Here is a 19,112-nt window from a genome sequence, read left to right as displayed (position 1 = left end):
GAGGCCTTTGAGGAAAGAGGGAGGGGCACAATAAAGCCGACTGATATTCAAGGGTCACCTCCTCCAAGCTTAAGAGTGGTTCATCCTATCAAAGAGAAAGTCAGGCAAAAATGGATGAGCAAGGAGCTCCTGGCCAAACTCAGATCCAAAAAAGAGGCATACAGAGAGTGGCAGCAAGTACAATCTGGAAGGAATAGAAACATTGTCTGAGCATCTCAGGATGAAGCTAGGAAAGCTAAAGACCAGATGGAGTCAAATTTGTCTGGAGATGTCAAAGACAAGAAGGACTTCTGTAAGTATGCTGGTGACAAAAGGAGTGTGGGCTATCACTGAGCTGGTTAAAGCCTTTGATGCTGTCTCCAAAAGACATAGACAAGTTCTTGATGGATGGGATGGATGGGCAGACAGTGAGAGGAGTTAAAAACTGGCGGAACAGCCAGACCCAGATGGTGGTAATCAGCAGTACAGCCTAGTTAATTGCCAGCAGCTTGCAGGGTGTCCTGGAGGTCGGTGGTGGTACAGCCCTGCTCTGCTGAACCTCCAAGTGAACGATCCGGGTGACAGGGCACCAGCACATCTGCAGACAACAAACCTGGGAGCAGCAGCTGCTGAGGCACCAAAGGACAGTGCTGCCATCCAGAGGGACTGGAGAGGTGGGCAGTTGGGAACCTCCTGCAGCTGAACGAGAAGTGCAGAGTCCTGACCCAGGGAGGAACAAGCCCAGGCACTGGGACATTCTGAAAAGCAGCCTTTCAGAGATGTAGCTGATGGTCCTGGAGGACACCAAGCTGAACTGAAGCAGCAGGTCGAGGCACTGATCCTGCCCTTCTGCTCGGCACTGGTGAGGTTGTGCTGGGAGCACTCTGGGCTCCCCAGTGCAGGAGCCACATGGAGTCCAATGAAACATCGTGGAAATGGAGAATAGACTGGAACACTTCTGCTAAGAGGAGAGGCTGAGGGAGCTGGGACTGTTCCTCCTGAAGAAGGCTCAGGGGGAGTTCACTGATGTGTTTGAAGGGAGAGGTGCAAAGAGGATAAAGCCAGGCTTTATTCAGGGGCAGAACAAGTGGCACTGGACACAACTGGAATAAGAAGCTCTGTGTGAACACCAGGTAGCACTTCTGTGCTGTGAGGGTGGCTGAGCTCTGGCACAGGCTGCCCAGAGAAGCTAAGGAGTCTTTTCTTTGGAGAGTTTCAAAAGTTGCCTGGCCACGGGCTTGGGCACCCCTGCTGGAACAGGAATTGGACCAGGTTTACCTTCTAACCATTCTGGGATTGTTTCATGTGCCCACCAGTGGCCTGGTGTCCAGGGAAGCCCCCAGACCAGCTCCAGAGGGGATAGAGCAGGAGTGGCTGCGGTGTGTCCTGGCTAATTCCTGCAGGCAGGGCTGAGCCTTGGGCTCAAGGAGCTCACCATGGCTCCTTGCCAGAGCCAGGTGGGAGCCATCCAGCGCCGTGCTGCACCGTGGCACCACATGTATGTGTGAGTGGTCCTCCTAACCCAGCACTGCCTACAGAATATCTCTCTAGCTTCTCACTTTTGTTATGGACCTTGACTGGGGTTTTATAGCTATATTTTTTTGTCCTTTCTTTTCCTACAACTGTCGTGTTACTAACTGTTGACTCGGTCTATCTGAGAAACCAATCTGTCAATGTAAGTGCACTTAACCCTTGGGTGTTATCATTAGTTAATTGGCTTTTGCTAAATAAATCTTTCTATTTCTCAAGGCTTTCTGTTGTCTCTTCCTTCTCACTGACTCTCTCTCTCTTTCTATACTTCTCCTGCCCTCCACACTCTGCCAGCCTGGGCTGGCAGCCAGCACGGACAGTGACACCCCCAGCATTGCACAGATCCTCTTGGAGCTGAGCGTCCTCCCCTGTGGGACCCCATGGCCCTCAGCAGTGCCTGGCTTGTGGTGCTGACCGCTGGCTGACTGTGAGAGAGGGGTGCCCCAAATGGTGTTGGGGTCACCTCAAGCTGGCTGACAGCTCGAGGGTGACTGTGGGCTGCTGGGGCTTGCACATCTCTCTGCAGAGATGCTAAGCAGCGCTTTCCAGGCTTCGGGAATTTTTGGCCACTGGGGAAGGAAAGCAGTCTCTTAAAGGACATGAGAAGCACTGATTCAGCAAGGGGCTGCAGCAGAGCTGTGCCTCCCAGGAGAGCAGCAGGCAAGCTCTGCACGGCGTTTATTGTGCAGCAGTGGAGTGGAGTGATGAAGCAGTGCCCTCCTGTGGCAGTGGCTCAAATGCTGGGACTACTCGGGCACCTAGGGGCTCTTGGTTTCCTGTACTTTGCACTCCTCCAACAGTGTCTTGAGTTTGTGGTAAAACACCTTGCAGTTGTAGCCACACTGGGAACTGTGCTGGACGTGGTTCTTGACTAAGCACAGCGTGGGGAGTATGCGGCAGCATGACATGCACTTGTAGCCATTCTGCGGTGCCTGCCGCAGCTGGGGAGCTGCAAGGATGTCCCTGCTGGCGATGCTGGCTCTGTTGCTGGCACTCTCAGCAGCCTGGGGCTCCTCTGAAGAGCAGGAGGAAGAGCAGAGGACCTCCAAGAGGGTTTGGGGATCCTCAGGCTCCTGGCTTCTACTGGGTAGACTGGAGGAGAGGTGCTGCTGAGAGGTTGCTTTGGTGTAGATGAAGTAGCTGTATGGTGAGCACCAAGGTCTGTAGATGGTGTGAGCAGGGAGCTTGCTGCCCATTGAGGCTGTGGAGCTGCAGTCTGCAGAGAGAAGGGGCAGAAGTGAGTCAGGGTCACTGCATGAGCACAGGTGCCCACAGGGATGGGAGTGGTGCTGGAGACTCAGAAGGAGCCCCATCCCCAGCACAGTGCTCAGCAGAGTCCTTCTCTTCTCATGGCTCTGACTGGTGTGTTAGGCTGTCTCTGTGGGATGAGGAGGTAATTGCCTCTGTTCCCAGATGTCCCCCCAGCACTGAGAGCTCACCCAGAGGCCAGCTGGAACTGTCCCATGAAGAGCTGTCCTGGCAGAGAAGTGGTGCTGGGGGCCATGAGCTGGCACAGCTGGAGGCAGCACCCCCAGCTTTCAAGGTTCCTGCTAGAAAGACATAGGGTGAAAAGTAGCATTGTGCAGAGGTTGGCTGCAACAGCAGGACACCCGTCCCCATTCATAGAAAGTGCCCTCTGCCACTGGGGCTCCTGTTCCCCCTCTCCTTCCCACACAGGCAGACTCCTTGCTCCCCTGCCTGAATGCAGCCTGGGTGCTCACCAGGCAAGCTGCACTGTTCCCAGGGGAGGGTTGGCACCAGGTTGCCTCTTCTGGGATCGTGGGGCATGGCCTCAATCAAAGTAACTGGCATGGAAAATCCATCCATCACCCTATTCTGAGGCCCCAGAATCCACACCATGTTGTGATAGCATCAACTGACATTGCTAAGGGCTGATGCCACACTTGCACGCAGGACACAGCAGAATGCTTTTGGAACATGAGGTTCTGACCCCCAAGGTCTTCATAGACCTGACAGCTGAGGTGATGCTTGCTGGCTTCATCCTCAGGGCTGGCGGGGAACAAGGAGCAAGGCATGGGGACTCAGTCTGTTCAAGCTGAGGTCGGTTGAGCATGGGATGGTGTGGTAATGTGGGGTTTTGCACACACACAGCACCAGAGTCTTGGACGTTATAAGGTGGGTGGACAGTAGAGGGTGCTGTATTGAGGATGTACAGTTCAGAGCCCAGGCCGTGAGTACCCCAGCAAATGAGGGTCCTGGGGTTGGTACCCCTTGATAAACATTTTCTCTCTTTCTTTCCACAATCTGCTTCCCAAGCTGCTTGGTGCCAGGTAAGAGATGTTCTTGGTGTGCAGGCGGCAGCAGTGTGGTGCCCTGAGATTGTTGCTCCCCCACCGTGTCCTCACTGCATGCACAACAGCTGTGGGGCCACAGGAATGGTATTTCTGTCCCCAGATGGTGTCCCTATCGTGCTGCTGGCAGGCAGCCCTGGGATGCTCACCCCCTGCATCCTGCCTCACACGTACTCTCCGCTCCCTTTCCTTTCCAGTGGACCAGAGCATGTTTGAGAACACCAGCGCTGGCATGGCACCCACCCCACGCCCACAGCACATTCCTGCAGGTGCCCTGCTGCAGCCCTCCCGTCCTGCTGGCAGCCAGCACCTTCGCAACCTGGGTAAGGCTGTGGGGGCCAAGATGAATGACCTCCTGCGTCGCAAGGAGCCAGCCGGACCCCCTGGCGTGGGGGTGATGGAGGTGAACACCAGCGCTGGCGCTGCACTGGGCATGGGGCAGCCAGCGAGTGAGGATGGGTGAGTGTCTCTGCACTGCACACACCATGGTAGGTTCCTTTGGGTTGAAAAGCATCAGTGCCTCTGTCTGCTTGCAGGGCCATAGAGCTGGACGCCTTCCCCCGGCTGGACCCCCCACCCCCCATCACCAAGAAGCGGACACCACGTGCCCTGAAGACCCCACAGGACATGCTCATTGCACCCCAGCCAGCGGGCAGCGGCAGAGAGGAGCCCCATGAGCCAACTGCGGAGGAGTGGCCAGGGGCGAGGGACCTCTCTGCTGCGGAGCACCCTGGGGTGCTCAGTACAACCAGCATCCCAGGGCCGAGTGGGGACCAGTCCACTGCTGCCCTCCCTGTGCCTGACCTCATCCATAAGGGTGGCCTGGAGACCCCACCTCGCACGGAGAAGCCCCTCCGGGAAGCAGGGCTGGAGTGTGAGCTGCCAGGGAGCGCAGGGTGCGCTGAGCCACGCACCCCCAGCCGGGAGGCAGAGGGTCCCCATCCTGACCTGTTGTCCTTCGAGTAGCAGTGGGCAAAGGGGGCTGGCTCTCCCAAACGCCTCTCTCTCTGCCATTTTCTGTTCTTGGGGTCGTTATTTTGGGGAGATGAAACCCCCAGGGCAGCAGGAGGCATTCCTGAAATGGCCTGCGGCGCGGAGATCCTCCCCACCGCACCCCATCCCTTCTCCGCAGGTGCCCTGGAGGAGCACAGCCTGACTTGTCACCACTTGTGCAGCTGCGGGAGCCGCAGCTGTTCCCGCGGGCCGCGCCCTTTATTTATGTTGTCCGGGGTGCGTGTGTGCGTGCGTGTACGTCCGTGCGCGTCGTTTCAGATTAAAGATGCGGATTGCACAATAAACGTCCGCTTTCTGTCACCCACTGCTGAACGGGACGCCCCACCTCTCCCCGCCCCACTTCCGGTGTCATGGCGGCCTGAGCGGGGCGGCCCACCTCTCCCCGCCCCACTTCCGGTGTCATGGCGGCCGCGGCGCGGCGCCGGTCGGGCCGGGGCGCGGGCGCGGGGCGGCGGTCGGCGTGGAGGGGCGGCAGTAGCGGCGGGGCGATGTGAGCGGGCCGCGTCATGTCGGGGTGCGTGTGGGGCGCGGCGCCGCCGCTGCTTCTGGAGGCGCTGGGCCGGCTGTGGGAGGTGCAGGCGCCGCTGGGCAGCGGCTCTTCGGCCTCCGTGTACCGGGTGCGCTGCTGCGGGGACCCGCGGGCCCCCCCCGGGGCCGTTAAGGAGTTCGTGCCGCCCCCGGCCCGGCCCGGCCCCGCGCGCCGCCCCGGCGCCCGCCCGCCCGCTGCCGCCGACTGCGCCGAGTACGGCTTCCGCAAGGAGCGCGCCGCGCTCGAGCAGCTCCGCGGGCACCGCAACATCGGTAACTGCACCCCTGTCCCGTTTCCCCCCGTCCCGTTCTCCCCTTCCTCCCTCAGCCTCGCGTCCGCCCTGCGTTGGGGCGGACGCCCCTCGGGATGGCTGCAGGGTGGACGCCCGGCTCGGCACGACGGCCAGCCTGCGATGGGGTCCCCAAACCGCGGCCTTACTCCCTGGAGGAAGGCGTCCTGCCCCTGCCCTATGCCCCGGGGGCGGGAGATATCGCCCCGCCCGGCTGCTGGTCCCTGGCCGCGGGGGAGCCACGGCTGGGCTTCTGAATTCCGTTCTCCAGACCCCGTACGGTGCTGCCTGCCGCACAGTCGCGGTGTAGTAGTGACTTCTGACCGAGGTTTACAACCTATCTCGCTGCAGTGACGCTGTATGGCGTGTTCACCAACCACTACTCGGCCAACGGGCCGTCCCGCTGCCTGCTGCTGGAGCTGCTGGACATCAGCGTGTCCGAGCTGCTGCTGCACTCCAGCAACCAGGGCTGCTCCATGTGGATGATCCAGCACTGCGCCCGCGATGTCCTGGAAGCCCTGGCCTTCCTGCACCACAAAGGCTATGTGCACGCAGACCTCAAGCCACGTAACATCCTGTGGAGTGCGGAGGAGGAGTGCTTTAAGCTCATTGACTTTGGACTTAGCTTCAAAGAGGGGAATCAGGTTTGGAACGTGTTGCTCTCCAAGCAGTTCATTCCGTCTTCGGCTGCTGGGTGTAGGAGGGGGAGGGAGGTGGCATGGTCAGAATGAGCTGGTGCTGAGGGCTTCCTGGAAGGCTAAAATGTTGGCTGGGCCAGGAGACAAGCTGTCATTCTGTTCCCTGCGCATGTCTCTGATTAGTGTCAGAGTCAGCTTTTGTGCTACGCACAGTTGTGGATTCCAGAGTTAATGATACAACTTCCTGGAAAGTCTGCTGGTTTGTATGTGGGCAGATGAGTGGGAGCAGGCAGCTCTGTCAGATCTCCATTTATCATTTCATATCGCATGTGGTAGTAATCCAGGCTTTGCTGTCAGCCAGTTGCCTCATCTCTAGCAGCGTCCTTGCTCTTGTCTTTACTTTCATCTTATCTTCAGCAGCTTCCCTTTCTCTTAGCCTGGGTGTTTCTGTCCCACGTCATTGTGCTGACCAAAGCCCTGGTCATGGGTAGGTGGCGTCCATTCTTTCCCAACATGGTCAGAACTCTGCCTGCTCTGTGCTACTTTTCCTGTTTGCTCTCCTTCCCTTGGAACTGTTGCTTGTTTGTTTTGATGATGGTTCTTTTTGTAATTCTGTTCTTACCCCTTCTGTTCCCTTTTGTGGCCTCCACTGAAAGCAGAGATTTCTTGACTTTCTGCAGAGGGCCTCAGGGGGTTCTGCTCTTGGCTTGATGAAACTGCCTTTCATAACCTTCTGTGAGGGGTATCAAAGATGTTTTTTTTAATTAGCCTCTTAGCAGATTAGCCTTTAGTCACAAGGTGAGTGAGCTATGACTCTTCATGCATCCTGCTTTGTCCCTTTCCTTGCCCACTACGCATCTAAGAGATTATACATTCTTGTACTTTTTTGGCTGGTCTACCTGGTATTCACTTGGGCTCACTGATCTGTGAATATCTGAGAACTGCGTGGGCGACCTGTCTGAGTTCTTTGGTACAGCTGATTTTAATGTGTGCACTTAGCAGCTCCTCCTTTTTGTGTTTTCCCACATTCTTGGCTCAGTGCTGTTTCTGGCTGGTAATCTGCTGCTATCAGAGGAAACCACTCTTCTGGTGTCCTGTGTCTGATGCAGATATGTGTTTTTTTCTTCAGGCCTGTGTTTTGCTGCTTGCTCAGCGAGTTGCTTCGTAATAAATGATCATGTTTTATTTGTTTCTGCCATTCCTTCCGATCTGCTTTCTTTGTGCTGAATTTCTTTCTCTGGTTCTCATAATTGCTCTGGCTGTTTGGGTGAACCACCTGACCCTGCTTTAAACGTGTACTGAATGTCAGCCACTATTCTCTCCCCCTGCTTAGCAGCATATATGCATGAATTCCTTATCTCAGTCATGTCTGTGTTCCTCACGTTTCTGACAGCTCTGCCAGGGTTACCCTTACATAGCTTTTCTAGAGTTACTGTTTAACAGAGTGGCTGTACACAGAGCAAGGTCTCAACCACTTAAATCTCTCAATGTAATTCAGATGGTAGGAGTGAAATTCCATCTGTCTGTTTTTGGTGGTGGCAATGACCACTGTGTTTTCTGCGTCTTGAAATGTAGTTTGGTGGAGCTGCTGCACTGCTGCTTTCACCATGCTAGAGGTTGTTCTGTTCTTTGTTGATTGGAGAGGGGTGCCCTACTGTGCAGTTTATCTACTTTTTCTTTTTTTGGTTCACAAAACGCTGCTGAGCTCTGTTGCTTAAAAATGCCTTTGTAGGCTTTATTTTCAATTGGAGGGACAGGTTGTTTTGATTTTAATGCATTCCATAGGTAAGAATTCCCAGCCCTGTGCCTTGTCCAGGAAGTAGGCTCACATTCTTCTGTCGTTCCTTGAGTTACATCAGTGTATTATTGAACATGTGTTGGGCAAGGTACTTGACTAAACAAAGCCAAGGCTGTCTGACCTAGTGTTTGCTGTGGACAGGAGCTTGGATGGGGAAACTTTCAGAGCTGCCCCCGTGTGATTCTGTGATTGTGTTGTTTTAACTAGGCAGTGTGTGGGCATTTCCCTCTGCCAGCCACAGCAGCTGAGCAGGTATTGATTGCTGCAGCACTTCGGACTGCAAGGGGAGAGAAGGAAGAGGGGTGTGGGAAGCAACTTTGATAATTTCCTCGTCTGGGTGTTAAATGCCTGCTTCATTCTTTTAGTATTCTGATCTGGAGATCATCAGTACTTGAATAACAGAAGCTGTTACTGATCCTTGGTGTTCAGACTGAGTTGTTTGCGCTGTCGTACACTGAGCACGTTTTGTGTGTTCCATCAGCTCTATCCTGAAACTTCCAGTGTCCTCTGTGTGTGTGCTGTGACATCCAGGTTCTTTCTCTCAGTGCTGTCATGCGGAGAGCTCAGGTGTTAGCAGAAAGGCTGCTGTTTTTCTGGGAGATGTTCTCTCTTTCAGATAGTCTTTTTTTTTTGTTTTTTTTCCCCATCATCAACACTGAGCTGCCTTCTGACACAGATGGCTGTACTATGCTTTTAGTAAATCTAGCAGTGGTATTTCGGTGACCCATCTAGAAGGGCCTCTGTAAACAGATTTAAGAGTAGAGCAGAGAACCTGCATGTGCAAAACTAACTTTTTGTGTTTGCTTGGTTTTCTGTAGGATGTGAAATATATTCAAACAGACGGGTATCGGGCTCCAGAGGCAGAACTGCAGAACTGCCTAGCACAGGCAGGGCTCCAGAGTGAGACTGAGTGCACCTCTGCTGTGGATCTGTGGAGTCTGGGAATTGTTTTACTGGAAATGTTCTCAGGAATGAAACTGAAACATACAGTCCAATCTCAGGAATGGAAGGTGAGCAATAACTGCTGTTGGCTTACATCAAACAAGTTCTCCTGCTGCTTGTTTGTACCTTGGATTTGTAAGGTAGCACCTGGCAACTAGAGAGTATTTCCTTGATGTTTTTATAATCCTATTGTGCTGGGAATTAAGGTTTCAAAGCCTTAAAGACCTGCGGGCCCTGTGGGACTGTGTCTGAACAGTGCCTATGCTCAGGCTACTGAAATCATACAGCTCCAGGATTCTGTGTTTGGAGCCTGTCTCTCCCCAGGCTGTAAGGTGAAGTTTTCTGGCTGTAGTGTGGTACAGATGGAAGAATGAAATAGCTAGGTGGTGGCCAGTTCAGCAGCACCATGCTGCTCAACAGTTCTTTGCTGTTTTTACCATAGCATCCAACTCTGGACTCTTTCTTGTGTAACCTACTGTAGGGAACCTGCTTTTGTAGGGAGGTTGGACTAGGCAATCTCCAGAGTCCCTTCCAGCTCTTATGAGTGTGATTCTGTGTTAGCTCTAATTTGGGATTTTTTCTTCTACACCTTTATCCTGAGAAAACACGAGGAAGGCTCTGTGTTGTGAGCCTTGGAAACCTCTCCTTTCAGTGACGTTACTTTGTTTCCTGCTTCCCTTCCCAGTAACAGTGTCCTTTCCACATTGTAAAGTTCTCAGTAAAAACAAATACCCGCATGACACTTTTCAGCTTTCACATAGGGAAACTCAATCTGAGGTGGGCCTGCAGCATCAAGGATCTCTCATCAGTATCAGAGTATCAGAGCCCTCTGCATCCAGTTCAGAAAATGATACCTTACCCACTTCTCCCAGAACCTAAGTTGTTTCAAGCTTTGCACTCTTACTTCCTTTCATCCCTAATTACTGCTTCTTTTTCTTTCCAGACAAACAGTTCTGCCATCATTGATCGCATTTTTGCCAGTGAAGGGGTGGTTAATTCAGCCATTCCAGCTTATCACCTCAGAGACCTTATTAAAAGGTACTTTTACTGCATTTATGAAGTGTTGCTTAAAGATGTGCCCTGTGAAGTCTTGTGCCTTGCTCTTGGCAACTTAGAACCTGCACCTACCACTTTATTTTTAAATGCCCTTGCCACTGTGCTAGTAACAAGTGTGAGCATTAGCTGTGTCAGTGCTTCACACTTCACACCAGTGAGTCAGTATTTGAAGAAAACTGGAAAAATAACAGTGCATTGACAAATTTGCTGCTTTAGGGGAGTATTGTCAGAGACAAGATGGGGCAGACAGTGTTCAAATGTACTTGTGCAACTCCTTGCTGAGAGGTTGGCAGGAGAGCTTGGTCTCCCTGACCTGTGACTCTTCTTTGAAGCTGCAGAGTGCATGAGGCCACAACTTGGCATTGAGACACTTTCAAAGTTCAGTTGGGGATGCTCTCAGGCAAGGCCTGAGTTATTAGCTTTGAATCCCATTTGTGACAAGATGTGGGAACTGCTTGGAGTGCGGTCACGTTTGTGTGACTCTAGATGTGTGTCTGAGGTAGGGGTGGAGAGGTGGAGCTGGAAGACATAGTGTTTGTTGTAAACCTGTGAGTAACTTCCTTAACTTGGTGTTGAAAGGCATCTCAAAGCAAAACCTCCTGTGTTATGCTCTTCGGATGCTCTCAAGGGATCCCTCTGGTGTGATTAAGCTGTGAACTGGAAGATGTGCTTTTGACTGTCCCCTTTGTATCACAAGTTCCCTAAAGATAGGATATTCCTTAGTGATGCCTTCTAGCCCAACTTGAATTTGTTGATGTTGATTTGTTGCATGCAAGAGCGTGAGGATGTCTTCTCTCTTCCAGCATGCTTCATTGTGACCAAGGCAAGCGAGCCTCTGCTGAAAAGGCTTTATGCAGCCCATTCTTCAGCATTCCCTTTGGTAAGCTGTGCACGTTGTCTCTGCTCACATGGATGTGCATGTGTTTCCTGTCTTGTCCTCGTTGCTACTCCCTAGTTTTGTGGCACTTGTCAGACCTCTGGTACTGCAGCAGGCAGGTTGGAGTGCTCTCAGCACTGCCCTGTCCCTGTGGATGTGTGGGCTGTCACTTTTCCTTCCCAGTAAATTCTATTCAGATTGAACTGAGAGTGTGCTGACAGCCTTATTCAACCGAGGGGACAGAAATAACCAAGGTACTTAACTGGTATTATTACCATTAAGGTGCTTTTGAAGAGTGTGATGCTATTTACGGTAGGTGGAGGGATTTCATTATGCTGACATATCCCTGGTTCAGAAGCCAGGAAGATGAGCAATGGCTGGTGGTCGCATCTGCTGCTGCCTCCTATTCATTGGCTGAGCAGTCTGAGTGTGCTATGACAGTGCTGGAGCCCACCTTGGGCCTGAAAAGCTGGGAGCTAGTCAGGGCCTGCCTCTTGTGGTGTCCAAGTGGCAGGTCAGACAGATGCCACCTCGCTTTGATCTGGAACTTTCTCTTCAATTGAGGAAAAAGGTGATGTATCCCCAGGACCTCCACATGTGGGTTGCAGGCTGTCACCAAAAGGGCCTGGGACAGCTCTGCTCATGCTCATACTCCCCTCTGCATTTCATGTTCCAAAAGCAATACGGTAGCATTGTTCAGAGCTTGCCTGCTCCAGGAGCACTGGTGGAGAGCTCCATGTCCAGCTTTTCTGCAGCATAAATCGATGTTTCCAGCTTCTCGATGGGTTAGCATTTTTCCTTGAATCTGAGCCCTGCTTTTCCTCAGCTGCTTGGTGTAGCTCGCAATGAAAGCTGTTAAATATTGAATCTTCTGAGGTTGCATTTAGATGCTGAGGTCTCTGCACGTTGGGCAAAAATAACAAACTCATTCCTGTTTTAAAACTTCTCTTGCATTTCAGAAACTGTGACTGTTGTAATCAAAGCCACCTTCCATAGAAGGAGTTGAGCTTTTCTGCCAGCCTTGCTTTAGAGCAGAGGGAATAGTATATTGGCAGTGCTTTCTGGTCTCATTTTGAACACACAGACCTTAGACTGTACCTGTTTGTACTAGGAAGGTGCTTCTGTGGTTAGTGCTACAAGTTTATACAACAGCTTCAATTTTTCTTAGCTGCTGGTTGCCTTCTTTGCCCAAGTTATACGTAAGTCTGTCTTCACAAAGAAGCATTTACTGTTGCTTCCCTGCGAAGGCAGAATATGATATGTCATTACCTTCCACTTGGACACAGCTGTTCTGTTTAGAGCAAAGACAGCTGAGAATGGTTTTCCTTGTCATTTCCAGCCACTAAATGACTTTCCAGGTCCTCAGCTTCTTTCCTGAGCTGCTTGTAGGCTGCAGCCCACTGCGTTGTCCATGTGGTTGATATCAGCTGGGACTGAACAGGAGCAGAGGTGCTAGGCAGAAAGTACACCTTAGGACAGAAGGGTATTGCAAGAAGTGCATTTGTCGGGTGGCTCTGAGTTGCAGGGGGTTTGTTTGTCTCCCTTCTCTAAAAAGGACATGTGAATTGAATGACAAACTTACTTAATGACAAACTTACTTGAGTAAAAGGGCTGCATGTAAGTCTGAGGCAATGCTTAAATGTTCTTTCAGTCCCCTATTAACCTGATGCTCTCTAGTTTATGAAAGAACGACCACAGCAGTTCACTTGAAAAGGTGCCATGCTCAGCTCCCTTGAAGGGCTATTGCTGAGCACTGAGCGTAACCTGAACTGATAAGGCCTTTCATCCTCCAAACTTTTCATAAGAATTCTCCCATTTCACGGAGGTGATTTATATTATGTGTCCTTGATTATCATCTCCCCTTACACTCTGAAGTCAAGGTCATGTCTGCACCAGGCAGAGATGTCAGCTCACTGATGTGTATTGCATGTCTAGCTTGGAAAAGTATTTCCAAGGAAATAATTGCCTGCTGTCTTTACGAACCTAGTCAGAAAGCTCACACCGGAGAACTGGAGCCATTTCTTCCCTTTTTTCTCCTCTGTCTCACTGTCAAATTCTGCTGCTGTGTCGGTCTCCTGTAGCTTGCCAGTACAGATAGAAGTGTTAACACTCTTAAAGTACTGAAAGCTGGGCTCCCAGATCTTCAATCAATTGGTGTGTGGGTCCCTTTCGGGAACATGAAATCAAGCTTTTTTTCTTGGGGAAGTGACATTGTCTTTGCTGCTTTGAATTTCTGTCAACCTGGATGGTTCCTTTCTCTGCAGCAGGGTCCATACGCTGACTGTTCCAAGTCATCCTGGAGCTGTCCATTTTCTTCCAGAGCTGAGGGTCCCATAGCAATGGGCTTTATTTCTACTCCTGTAAAGTTGTTCACAGGATCCTACCTTCGTCATGTGGCCCAGAATTATTCTGCTTTATGTAATTAAGCATTTTCATTTCTGCTGCTGCAAGACTGTGTGCAGGTCTTCAAAGCAACATGTTATATTTGGATTTTGAAGGTGTACAGGGAAGAACCTGAGCATAATGTAGATTCAGCTGAGGCTTGTGCCTTAGTATAGCTTAAGAACTGAAGTTGTAGAAGCTGTCTGGCCTGTTTCTAGTTTGCCTGGTACCAGTAACAGGAGGAGCAGGTTGCAGAATTGTTCTTTCATCTTCTCTCATCGCTGTATAGAAGGGGTAGTTTGCTTAACTATCGTAGCCCTTGAGGTCTCATCAAGTTCTAAACCTGAGCTAAGCAGGCACAATGCTAGTCTTAATTGCTGTTAGCTTTGTAATTCTAAAAACAATTTCAAGTGCTGGCCCCAGAATAATTGCAGACTGTACCAAATCCTTTGGGAGAATCTATCAGTGCACAGGCAGAGATATGCTGGAAGTGGAGAAAATACATCACCTGTAAATGCAGGAATAACAGAATGAAGCAAAACTGTATTGTAAAGAGCAGAAAGTGATTGTGTATGATCAGAGTGCATACTGAGTCAGCTTTGTTTTTGTACTCCTCTGATTTCTTTGGTTTTCTCTAACTCTGTGGGTGCCAAACAGCTCCCCATATTGAAGATTTGGTGATGCTCCCCACGCCTGTGCTGAGGCTGCTGAATGTTCTAAGTGATGCTTCTCTGCAGAGCGAAGAAGAATATGAAGGTTGGTGTGTGCTGTGCGATTCCCACATAGCGATGTCATCTTAACTGTTTTGTTTGGATTTGGTGAAGAGAGAACAACCAGAGGAACAATTAACAGGCACAAGAATAACGAGCTTCTCAGCCAAGCTCTGACACCAAAAGGGTCAGTTGTGCCAACAGAGGGTAGGCTAAGACTGAAAGATTGATCCAGAATGCAGAGCTCATAGGGGAACCTTAAAGAATCCCAGATGTCACAAAAGATTGGTTTTAATTTTCCTATTTGATTAAATGTTCACAGAGCTTGCAGTGTGTTTGTAGCTCTGAGCTTCTGCAGAACATGCACAGAGCTCTGTGGAGCCCAGGAACAAGGTCCTCAATAGTTTACCTCATTAGAGAGCTGAAATAAATCGTTTTGAGTTCTTAGACTGTATCAAAGCCATACTTGGTAGGTAGCAAGGCATGTTTGTGGAATTTACTTTTCTGCTTGCTCTCAAATCCCAGGGAGCAGCAAAAGCTAGAGAGCTCAAGGGACAGGAGTTTAAAAGGCTGAGTTCTGCTCACACAAAGACTTGTTTATAGCAGCTACTTTAGTTCCCCTCCTCCAAGTGCAATAACCAAAAATAAGCAATCACAAATCCTGAACGATTTAGCTACTGGAAGGCCAGGCTTCACGTGGAAGGAGAAGTACTGTTTGTTTTCAGGGATTCCCTGCCTGCGTGTCTGTGTCTGTGGGCCTCAGTTCAGATGCTCTCTTGTAATGACTGTTGAGCAATATCAATTTTTGCGGTGGAAATCTTTGATTGTTTATTTTAAATTGAGAGGAAAAGGCTGTGTCGACTGGAAGCTTTTAATGTGTTCATTTAGCCTTGCCTTGTTTCCTAGCATGCTCTACTTTGCAAAGTGAATGACAGCCAGCTCTTTCCTTTCTCAGATATCCTGGAAGACATAAGAGAGGAGTGTCAGAAATACGGACCCGTGGTTTCCTTGCTTATTCCAAAGGAAAATCCTGGTAAAGGCCAAGTAAGTGAATGGAGGAAAGAGGCTGTGCATTCATTCTCATGGACGCTCTGTGTGCTGCAGGACTGCTTTCTCAGCTCCTGACTGACAACAGTGCTAAAAATAGCTGGTTGTCTTGAAGGACAGCACAAGTGCCTTCCCACATATGTAGAGTTCCCTAATTTGAGGGGACCCCAAAAACAGCTTTAGGAGAGGGTCTGGAATATGGGAGGGAACAGGAGAAACCAGTGTGTAAGACAGAAAGTGCTGAGAATGTAGAGCACTGTCAGAATTTGTCCCACCTGACAAAACACACAGTCTACAGAAATGAGTGAGAGTTGAAACTGTGGCTCAGAGATGCATCTTCTTCCCTTTTAGCTCCTCTGCTCTGGATTCCTCCACAGATGGAGGGGAAAAATTTGCTTAGGGACTGTTTCCTCAGTTGCAGGGTTGGGAGGAGGCGAGTGGCATGCTGTCCCAGGGGTACTACTTTTCCTCTCTCTTTTTCAGGTCTTTGTTGAATATGCAAATGCTGGTGATTCCAAAGCTGCCCAAAAAATGCTGACTGGGAAGATTTTTGATGGCAAGTTTGTTGTGGCTACGTTTTACCCACTGAGTGCCTATAAGAGAGGATATCTGTACCAAAACTTGCTGTAGGCAGTAGCAACAATCAGGAGAGTTGTCTCGCTCCTCTTCCTCACGTGTTTTACAGTTGAATGTACAAAAGAGCTTCCTAGCCCTGCTTCTGAGTCATCTGTAAAGGAGAGATGCAAAGGACTGAAATGGGCTTTGAAACCTTTACTGCTGCTTTGTGATGTGCAGAGGAGGCCTGGATGGCTTTAAGCGTGTGCTCGTGCGTGTGTGTGGGTGTGTGTGTGTGTAGTGCTTGCTTGTTTACATTGGATGTGTGGCTTTGCCTGCCCCAGCGGGCACTCAGGTGACTGGAAGGGGGCTGTGGGAGCCTTGCAGGCAGGTCTCAGCAAGCACTTTCAAGTGATGGAAGTGAGACCATTGAATGTCTTGGCCTTAGTGCCTGGTTTTGCTCTGCAGTGAGGATTTGTTAAGCTTTCCTATAATACCTGTGTTCTCCTCCAGTGGGGGAGGAGGAGGGCTTCCCTGCCTTTGGTTGCTATTTGTGGTGAATCAAGCAGAAGCACCATCCTCGTCCTCTCCAGACTGTATGGGAAGACTTTTAAGTCTCCACATCCCCTAGAGCAAAAGGAAGGAAGCAGGAGAATGGTACCTGCTGAGCCTGCAGAGCTACCCTGTCCCTGACTGGTGACCCGAGAAGAGCCGCGTGTCTCACCTGGCACAAATGGCATGCTGGGCTCGGGGAGCGAGGTGCGGCTGAGCTGAACTTGCTTGTGTGCTTGGGATGGGCAGGGACTGACTGGGTGTGGTTCAATGTCATCAGAGTGGTGCCAGCCTCAGTCCCAACACAACCTGTAAGCACTCTAGCCTGAGGTGATGTGAAAACTGTCGCATGCAGTCATCTTTCTAGCCTGCACCCTGTGCTGGCACTGACGCTCTGAGCTCTGATGCCAAATCATCTGTAATATGCAAGTGTCTTTAGGTGATATTTTTGGAAAGGAATGTGCAGTATTCTTTGTGTGTCTGCAGGAGACTTCTGCTCGAGAGTCTTACAAGAAATAACGTATTTGTTGTAGGTTCCACGCTTGGCTTTTCTGTATTGTGCGTTTTGTTTTTGCATTAACCCACTAGACTCGTTGTAGATTAGAAGCACTGACACTTTTGGTCCTTGATAGGTTGCACAAAGGGCCTGAGGCAATCTGAGATCCTGTTTGGAAAGGGCTTGGCCAGTAATCACTCTTAACTGGCCAGGTGGATGTCTTTTTCAGCATCAGGGACAACAGCCACAAGCTTCTGGAGAAAGAACCTGGGTGAGCAGCATCACCACTCCCCCTAGAGCGTGCTCTCTGCTCATGTGGCATTAACGCGCAGGCAGAAGATCCCTAATGCAGCTGCTAGCATGGAGCAGCCAAATGGTTGCTTCCCAGGGGCATGCAGACCCGTGTCTGTGTGCAGGGGCAGGCAGCTCACTCCCTGCACGGAGGGGAATAGCATATTCCAGCTTGCAGCCCTGGTACTGGGTTAGTGATGAGGAAAGTCCTCCCATTGCAAACCCTCCTGAATTCTTTTCTCCAGCTGGAATACTTGAAGGCAGCGGCCTAAACTGTCTCTGACAAATAATAATACCGGAATTACCTTGCAGTTTACTTTCTTGCAGTTTACTTCTTGCATCTTGCTGATGCTGGACTTGCTGGAATCCTGCACTTAAATGGTCCTCCTGATTTTTTGCCCTGTGTGCATGTGTGCAGTGTGTTGGAAGAACCAACATCTGTAGCATTTCACTAGTCTCTGTGCTGGCGTGGAGGCCTGTCTACGATAGCCCTTGCCAAACTTACCCAGAAAGGACCAATCTCTTTGAATTTTCTGTAGCCTTTGAGGTGGTAGATTTTTCCAGGAATAAAAATCCCATGGTGAGTTTTAAGGTATGATTTGCTGATCGGACTGTTCCCAGAATTATGCTGCTTTGGTGTACGTAGCTGTAAAGCAGCTTTGCGTAGATGGGGTGTGTGATTCATTGCTTTTAATTCAACTGTCCTTGGAGTGAAGCAGCTTTACTGTCTGGGAGGATCCAGATGATTGTTGGATTAGGGCTTTTTTCTATGTGAAGAACAGTGTTTAATTTGTATCAAGTACTTTCAGTGTCGCTAGGTAGTAACTGACCTCCTCAGCTCTTGAGTTTTTGCTGTCTCTGGCAGGCTTGGCCATTGGTACGAGCACTTGGGCCCAGAAATTCAGTGCCATTGTGTCAGCAGCACTGAGCTGGCTGCTGTGCCCCAGCTGGCCGAGGCAGGGCTGAGGGATCTGCCCAGCCATGGGAGCACGAATGGCTCTCACCTACAGCGGGACCTGTGCATCTCTCCAGTGCTGTGTGCTGCTCTGCTCTCTTTCAATCTTCTCTCTTTTTTCAGTAGTTAGCTTTGGATTTTTGGATAAAGGTGAGAGCTGTGCCTGGAACTAAATACATCTGCAAGATGCAAACGTCCCCCACTGCATTTTCTCACTGTGGATGCTTAGTGAGACCAGGCTTGAGTGCTGAGCTGAGCAAAAAACCCAAAGCTGTTGCTTTTTGTTTTTATTCCTGCTGGCTGGAGTTGAAGATGCTGATCTCTGTCACTGGATCCAGTCCCTAGCTTTTCCCTGCAGGCTGTGGGGAGGTTTAGAAATTCCTCAGAACAGAAGTGTTCTAGCATTTTCTCTCACCACCTGCCTGCAGCTGGATAGAAAAAGGCTCTGAAACTCACCCTGGTGTCTCAGTGATCTCTTGGTGGCTTAGCATAAGTTTCAGCCCTGCTAGAGCCTGTGTTCCTTAACTGTAGATTATACCTGAACGTGCGTGATGATTTGATCTAAAGTGATGGTTCCACTGTGGATGAGCACAGCTCTCCTAGTCTCTCACTACCACTGGCTGAGGTGTCGAGGCTTTCCCCCAGGTGCTTGCTGGTTTCTTGGTCTGTGCTGTGGGTAGAGCTTCCTCCTATGAGCTGTCCTTCCCCAGAACTGTGTAACACAATGTACCCGTGGTGGTGGGGTCTTTCCCTGTGCTGCAGCTGTCAGCTGAGGTCATGTTTCCAGCGTAGGCTGGAGCTCTCACAGCTCCTGGAGGTGAAATGGTGGCTGGGGGAAAGTATCATCTGGGGAGAAATCTGCTTCAGGGAGAAGGAGGAAAGGTGAACTTTGGAGACAGCAAAACTGTGAGTGGTGTCCCTGTGCGGGGCTCTTAAAGCTGAAGGTAGAGAGAAATACAGCAGCCCATTTCTGCTGCTGTGCGTACGTGTGTGAGCGGGGTGAGAGAGAAAGCTATTTGCACTTCCAGCGACAGGGAGAGTAATTTGTGTCACTGACCGAGGCACGGCCAGACCTGATCTTCATTCCCAGCTCGATCCCCGCTGCCCTGGGCACCCTCGGCCTCGCCCTCCTTGAGCACTCGCCGTGCCCTCCCCTCGCC

General features: G+C 50.7%; 3 protein-coding genes across 3 annotated transcripts; 2 read left to right on the top strand and 1 right to left on the bottom strand.

Moving 5' to 3' along the window:
• Window positions 1-2,213: 2,213 nt before the first annotated feature.
• On the bottom strand, window positions 2,214-3,129 carry SPATA46 (spermatogenesis associated 46). Its single transcript, XM_065743288.1, has 2 exons — window positions 2,949-3,129; window positions 2,214-2,725 (listed from the first exon to the last, which is right to left on the bottom strand). Exons 1-2 carry the CDS (start codon window positions 3,127-3,129, stop codon window positions 2,268-2,270), a joined length of 639 nt encoding a protein of 212 aa, XP_065599360.1. The 3' UTR covers window positions 2,214-2,267.
• Window positions 2,720-5,057, top strand: CUNH1orf226 (chromosome unknown C1orf226 homolog). Its single transcript, XM_065743277.1, has 2 exons — window positions 2,720-4,280; window positions 4,358-5,057. Exons 1-2 carry the CDS (start codon window positions 3,808-3,810, stop codon window positions 4,785-4,787), a joined length of 903 nt encoding a protein of 300 aa, XP_065599349.1. The 5' UTR covers window positions 2,720-3,807; the 3' UTR covers window positions 4,788-5,057.
• Window positions 5,058-5,293: 236 nt separating this feature from the next.
• On the top strand, window positions 5,294-18,741 carry UHMK1 (U2AF homology motif kinase 1). The gene is made up of 8 exons (XM_065744190.1): window positions 5,294-5,636; window positions 6,005-6,297; window positions 8,908-9,099; window positions 9,975-10,069; window positions 10,891-10,967; window positions 14,004-14,102; window positions 15,012-15,100; window positions 15,587-18,741. The coding sequence occupies exons 1-8, from the start codon at window positions 5,342-5,344 to the stop codon at window positions 15,731-15,733; spliced, it is 1,287 nt and encodes a 428-aa protein (XP_065600262.1). The 5' UTR covers window positions 5,294-5,341; the 3' UTR covers window positions 15,734-18,741.
• Window positions 18,742-19,112: the final 371 nt, after the last annotated feature.

Source organism: Cyrtonyx montezumae, unplaced genomic scaffold (genome assembly GCF_038088225.1).
Source record: "Cyrtonyx montezumae isolate F1298 unplaced genomic scaffold, pur_monq_1.0 scaffold_1, whole genome shotgun sequence".
In the NCBI taxonomy this organism is placed as follows: domain Eukaryota; kingdom Metazoa; phylum Chordata; class Aves; order Galliformes; family Odontophoridae; genus Cyrtonyx; species Cyrtonyx montezumae.
This window is presented reverse-complemented; position numbering and strand designations above follow the sequence as displayed.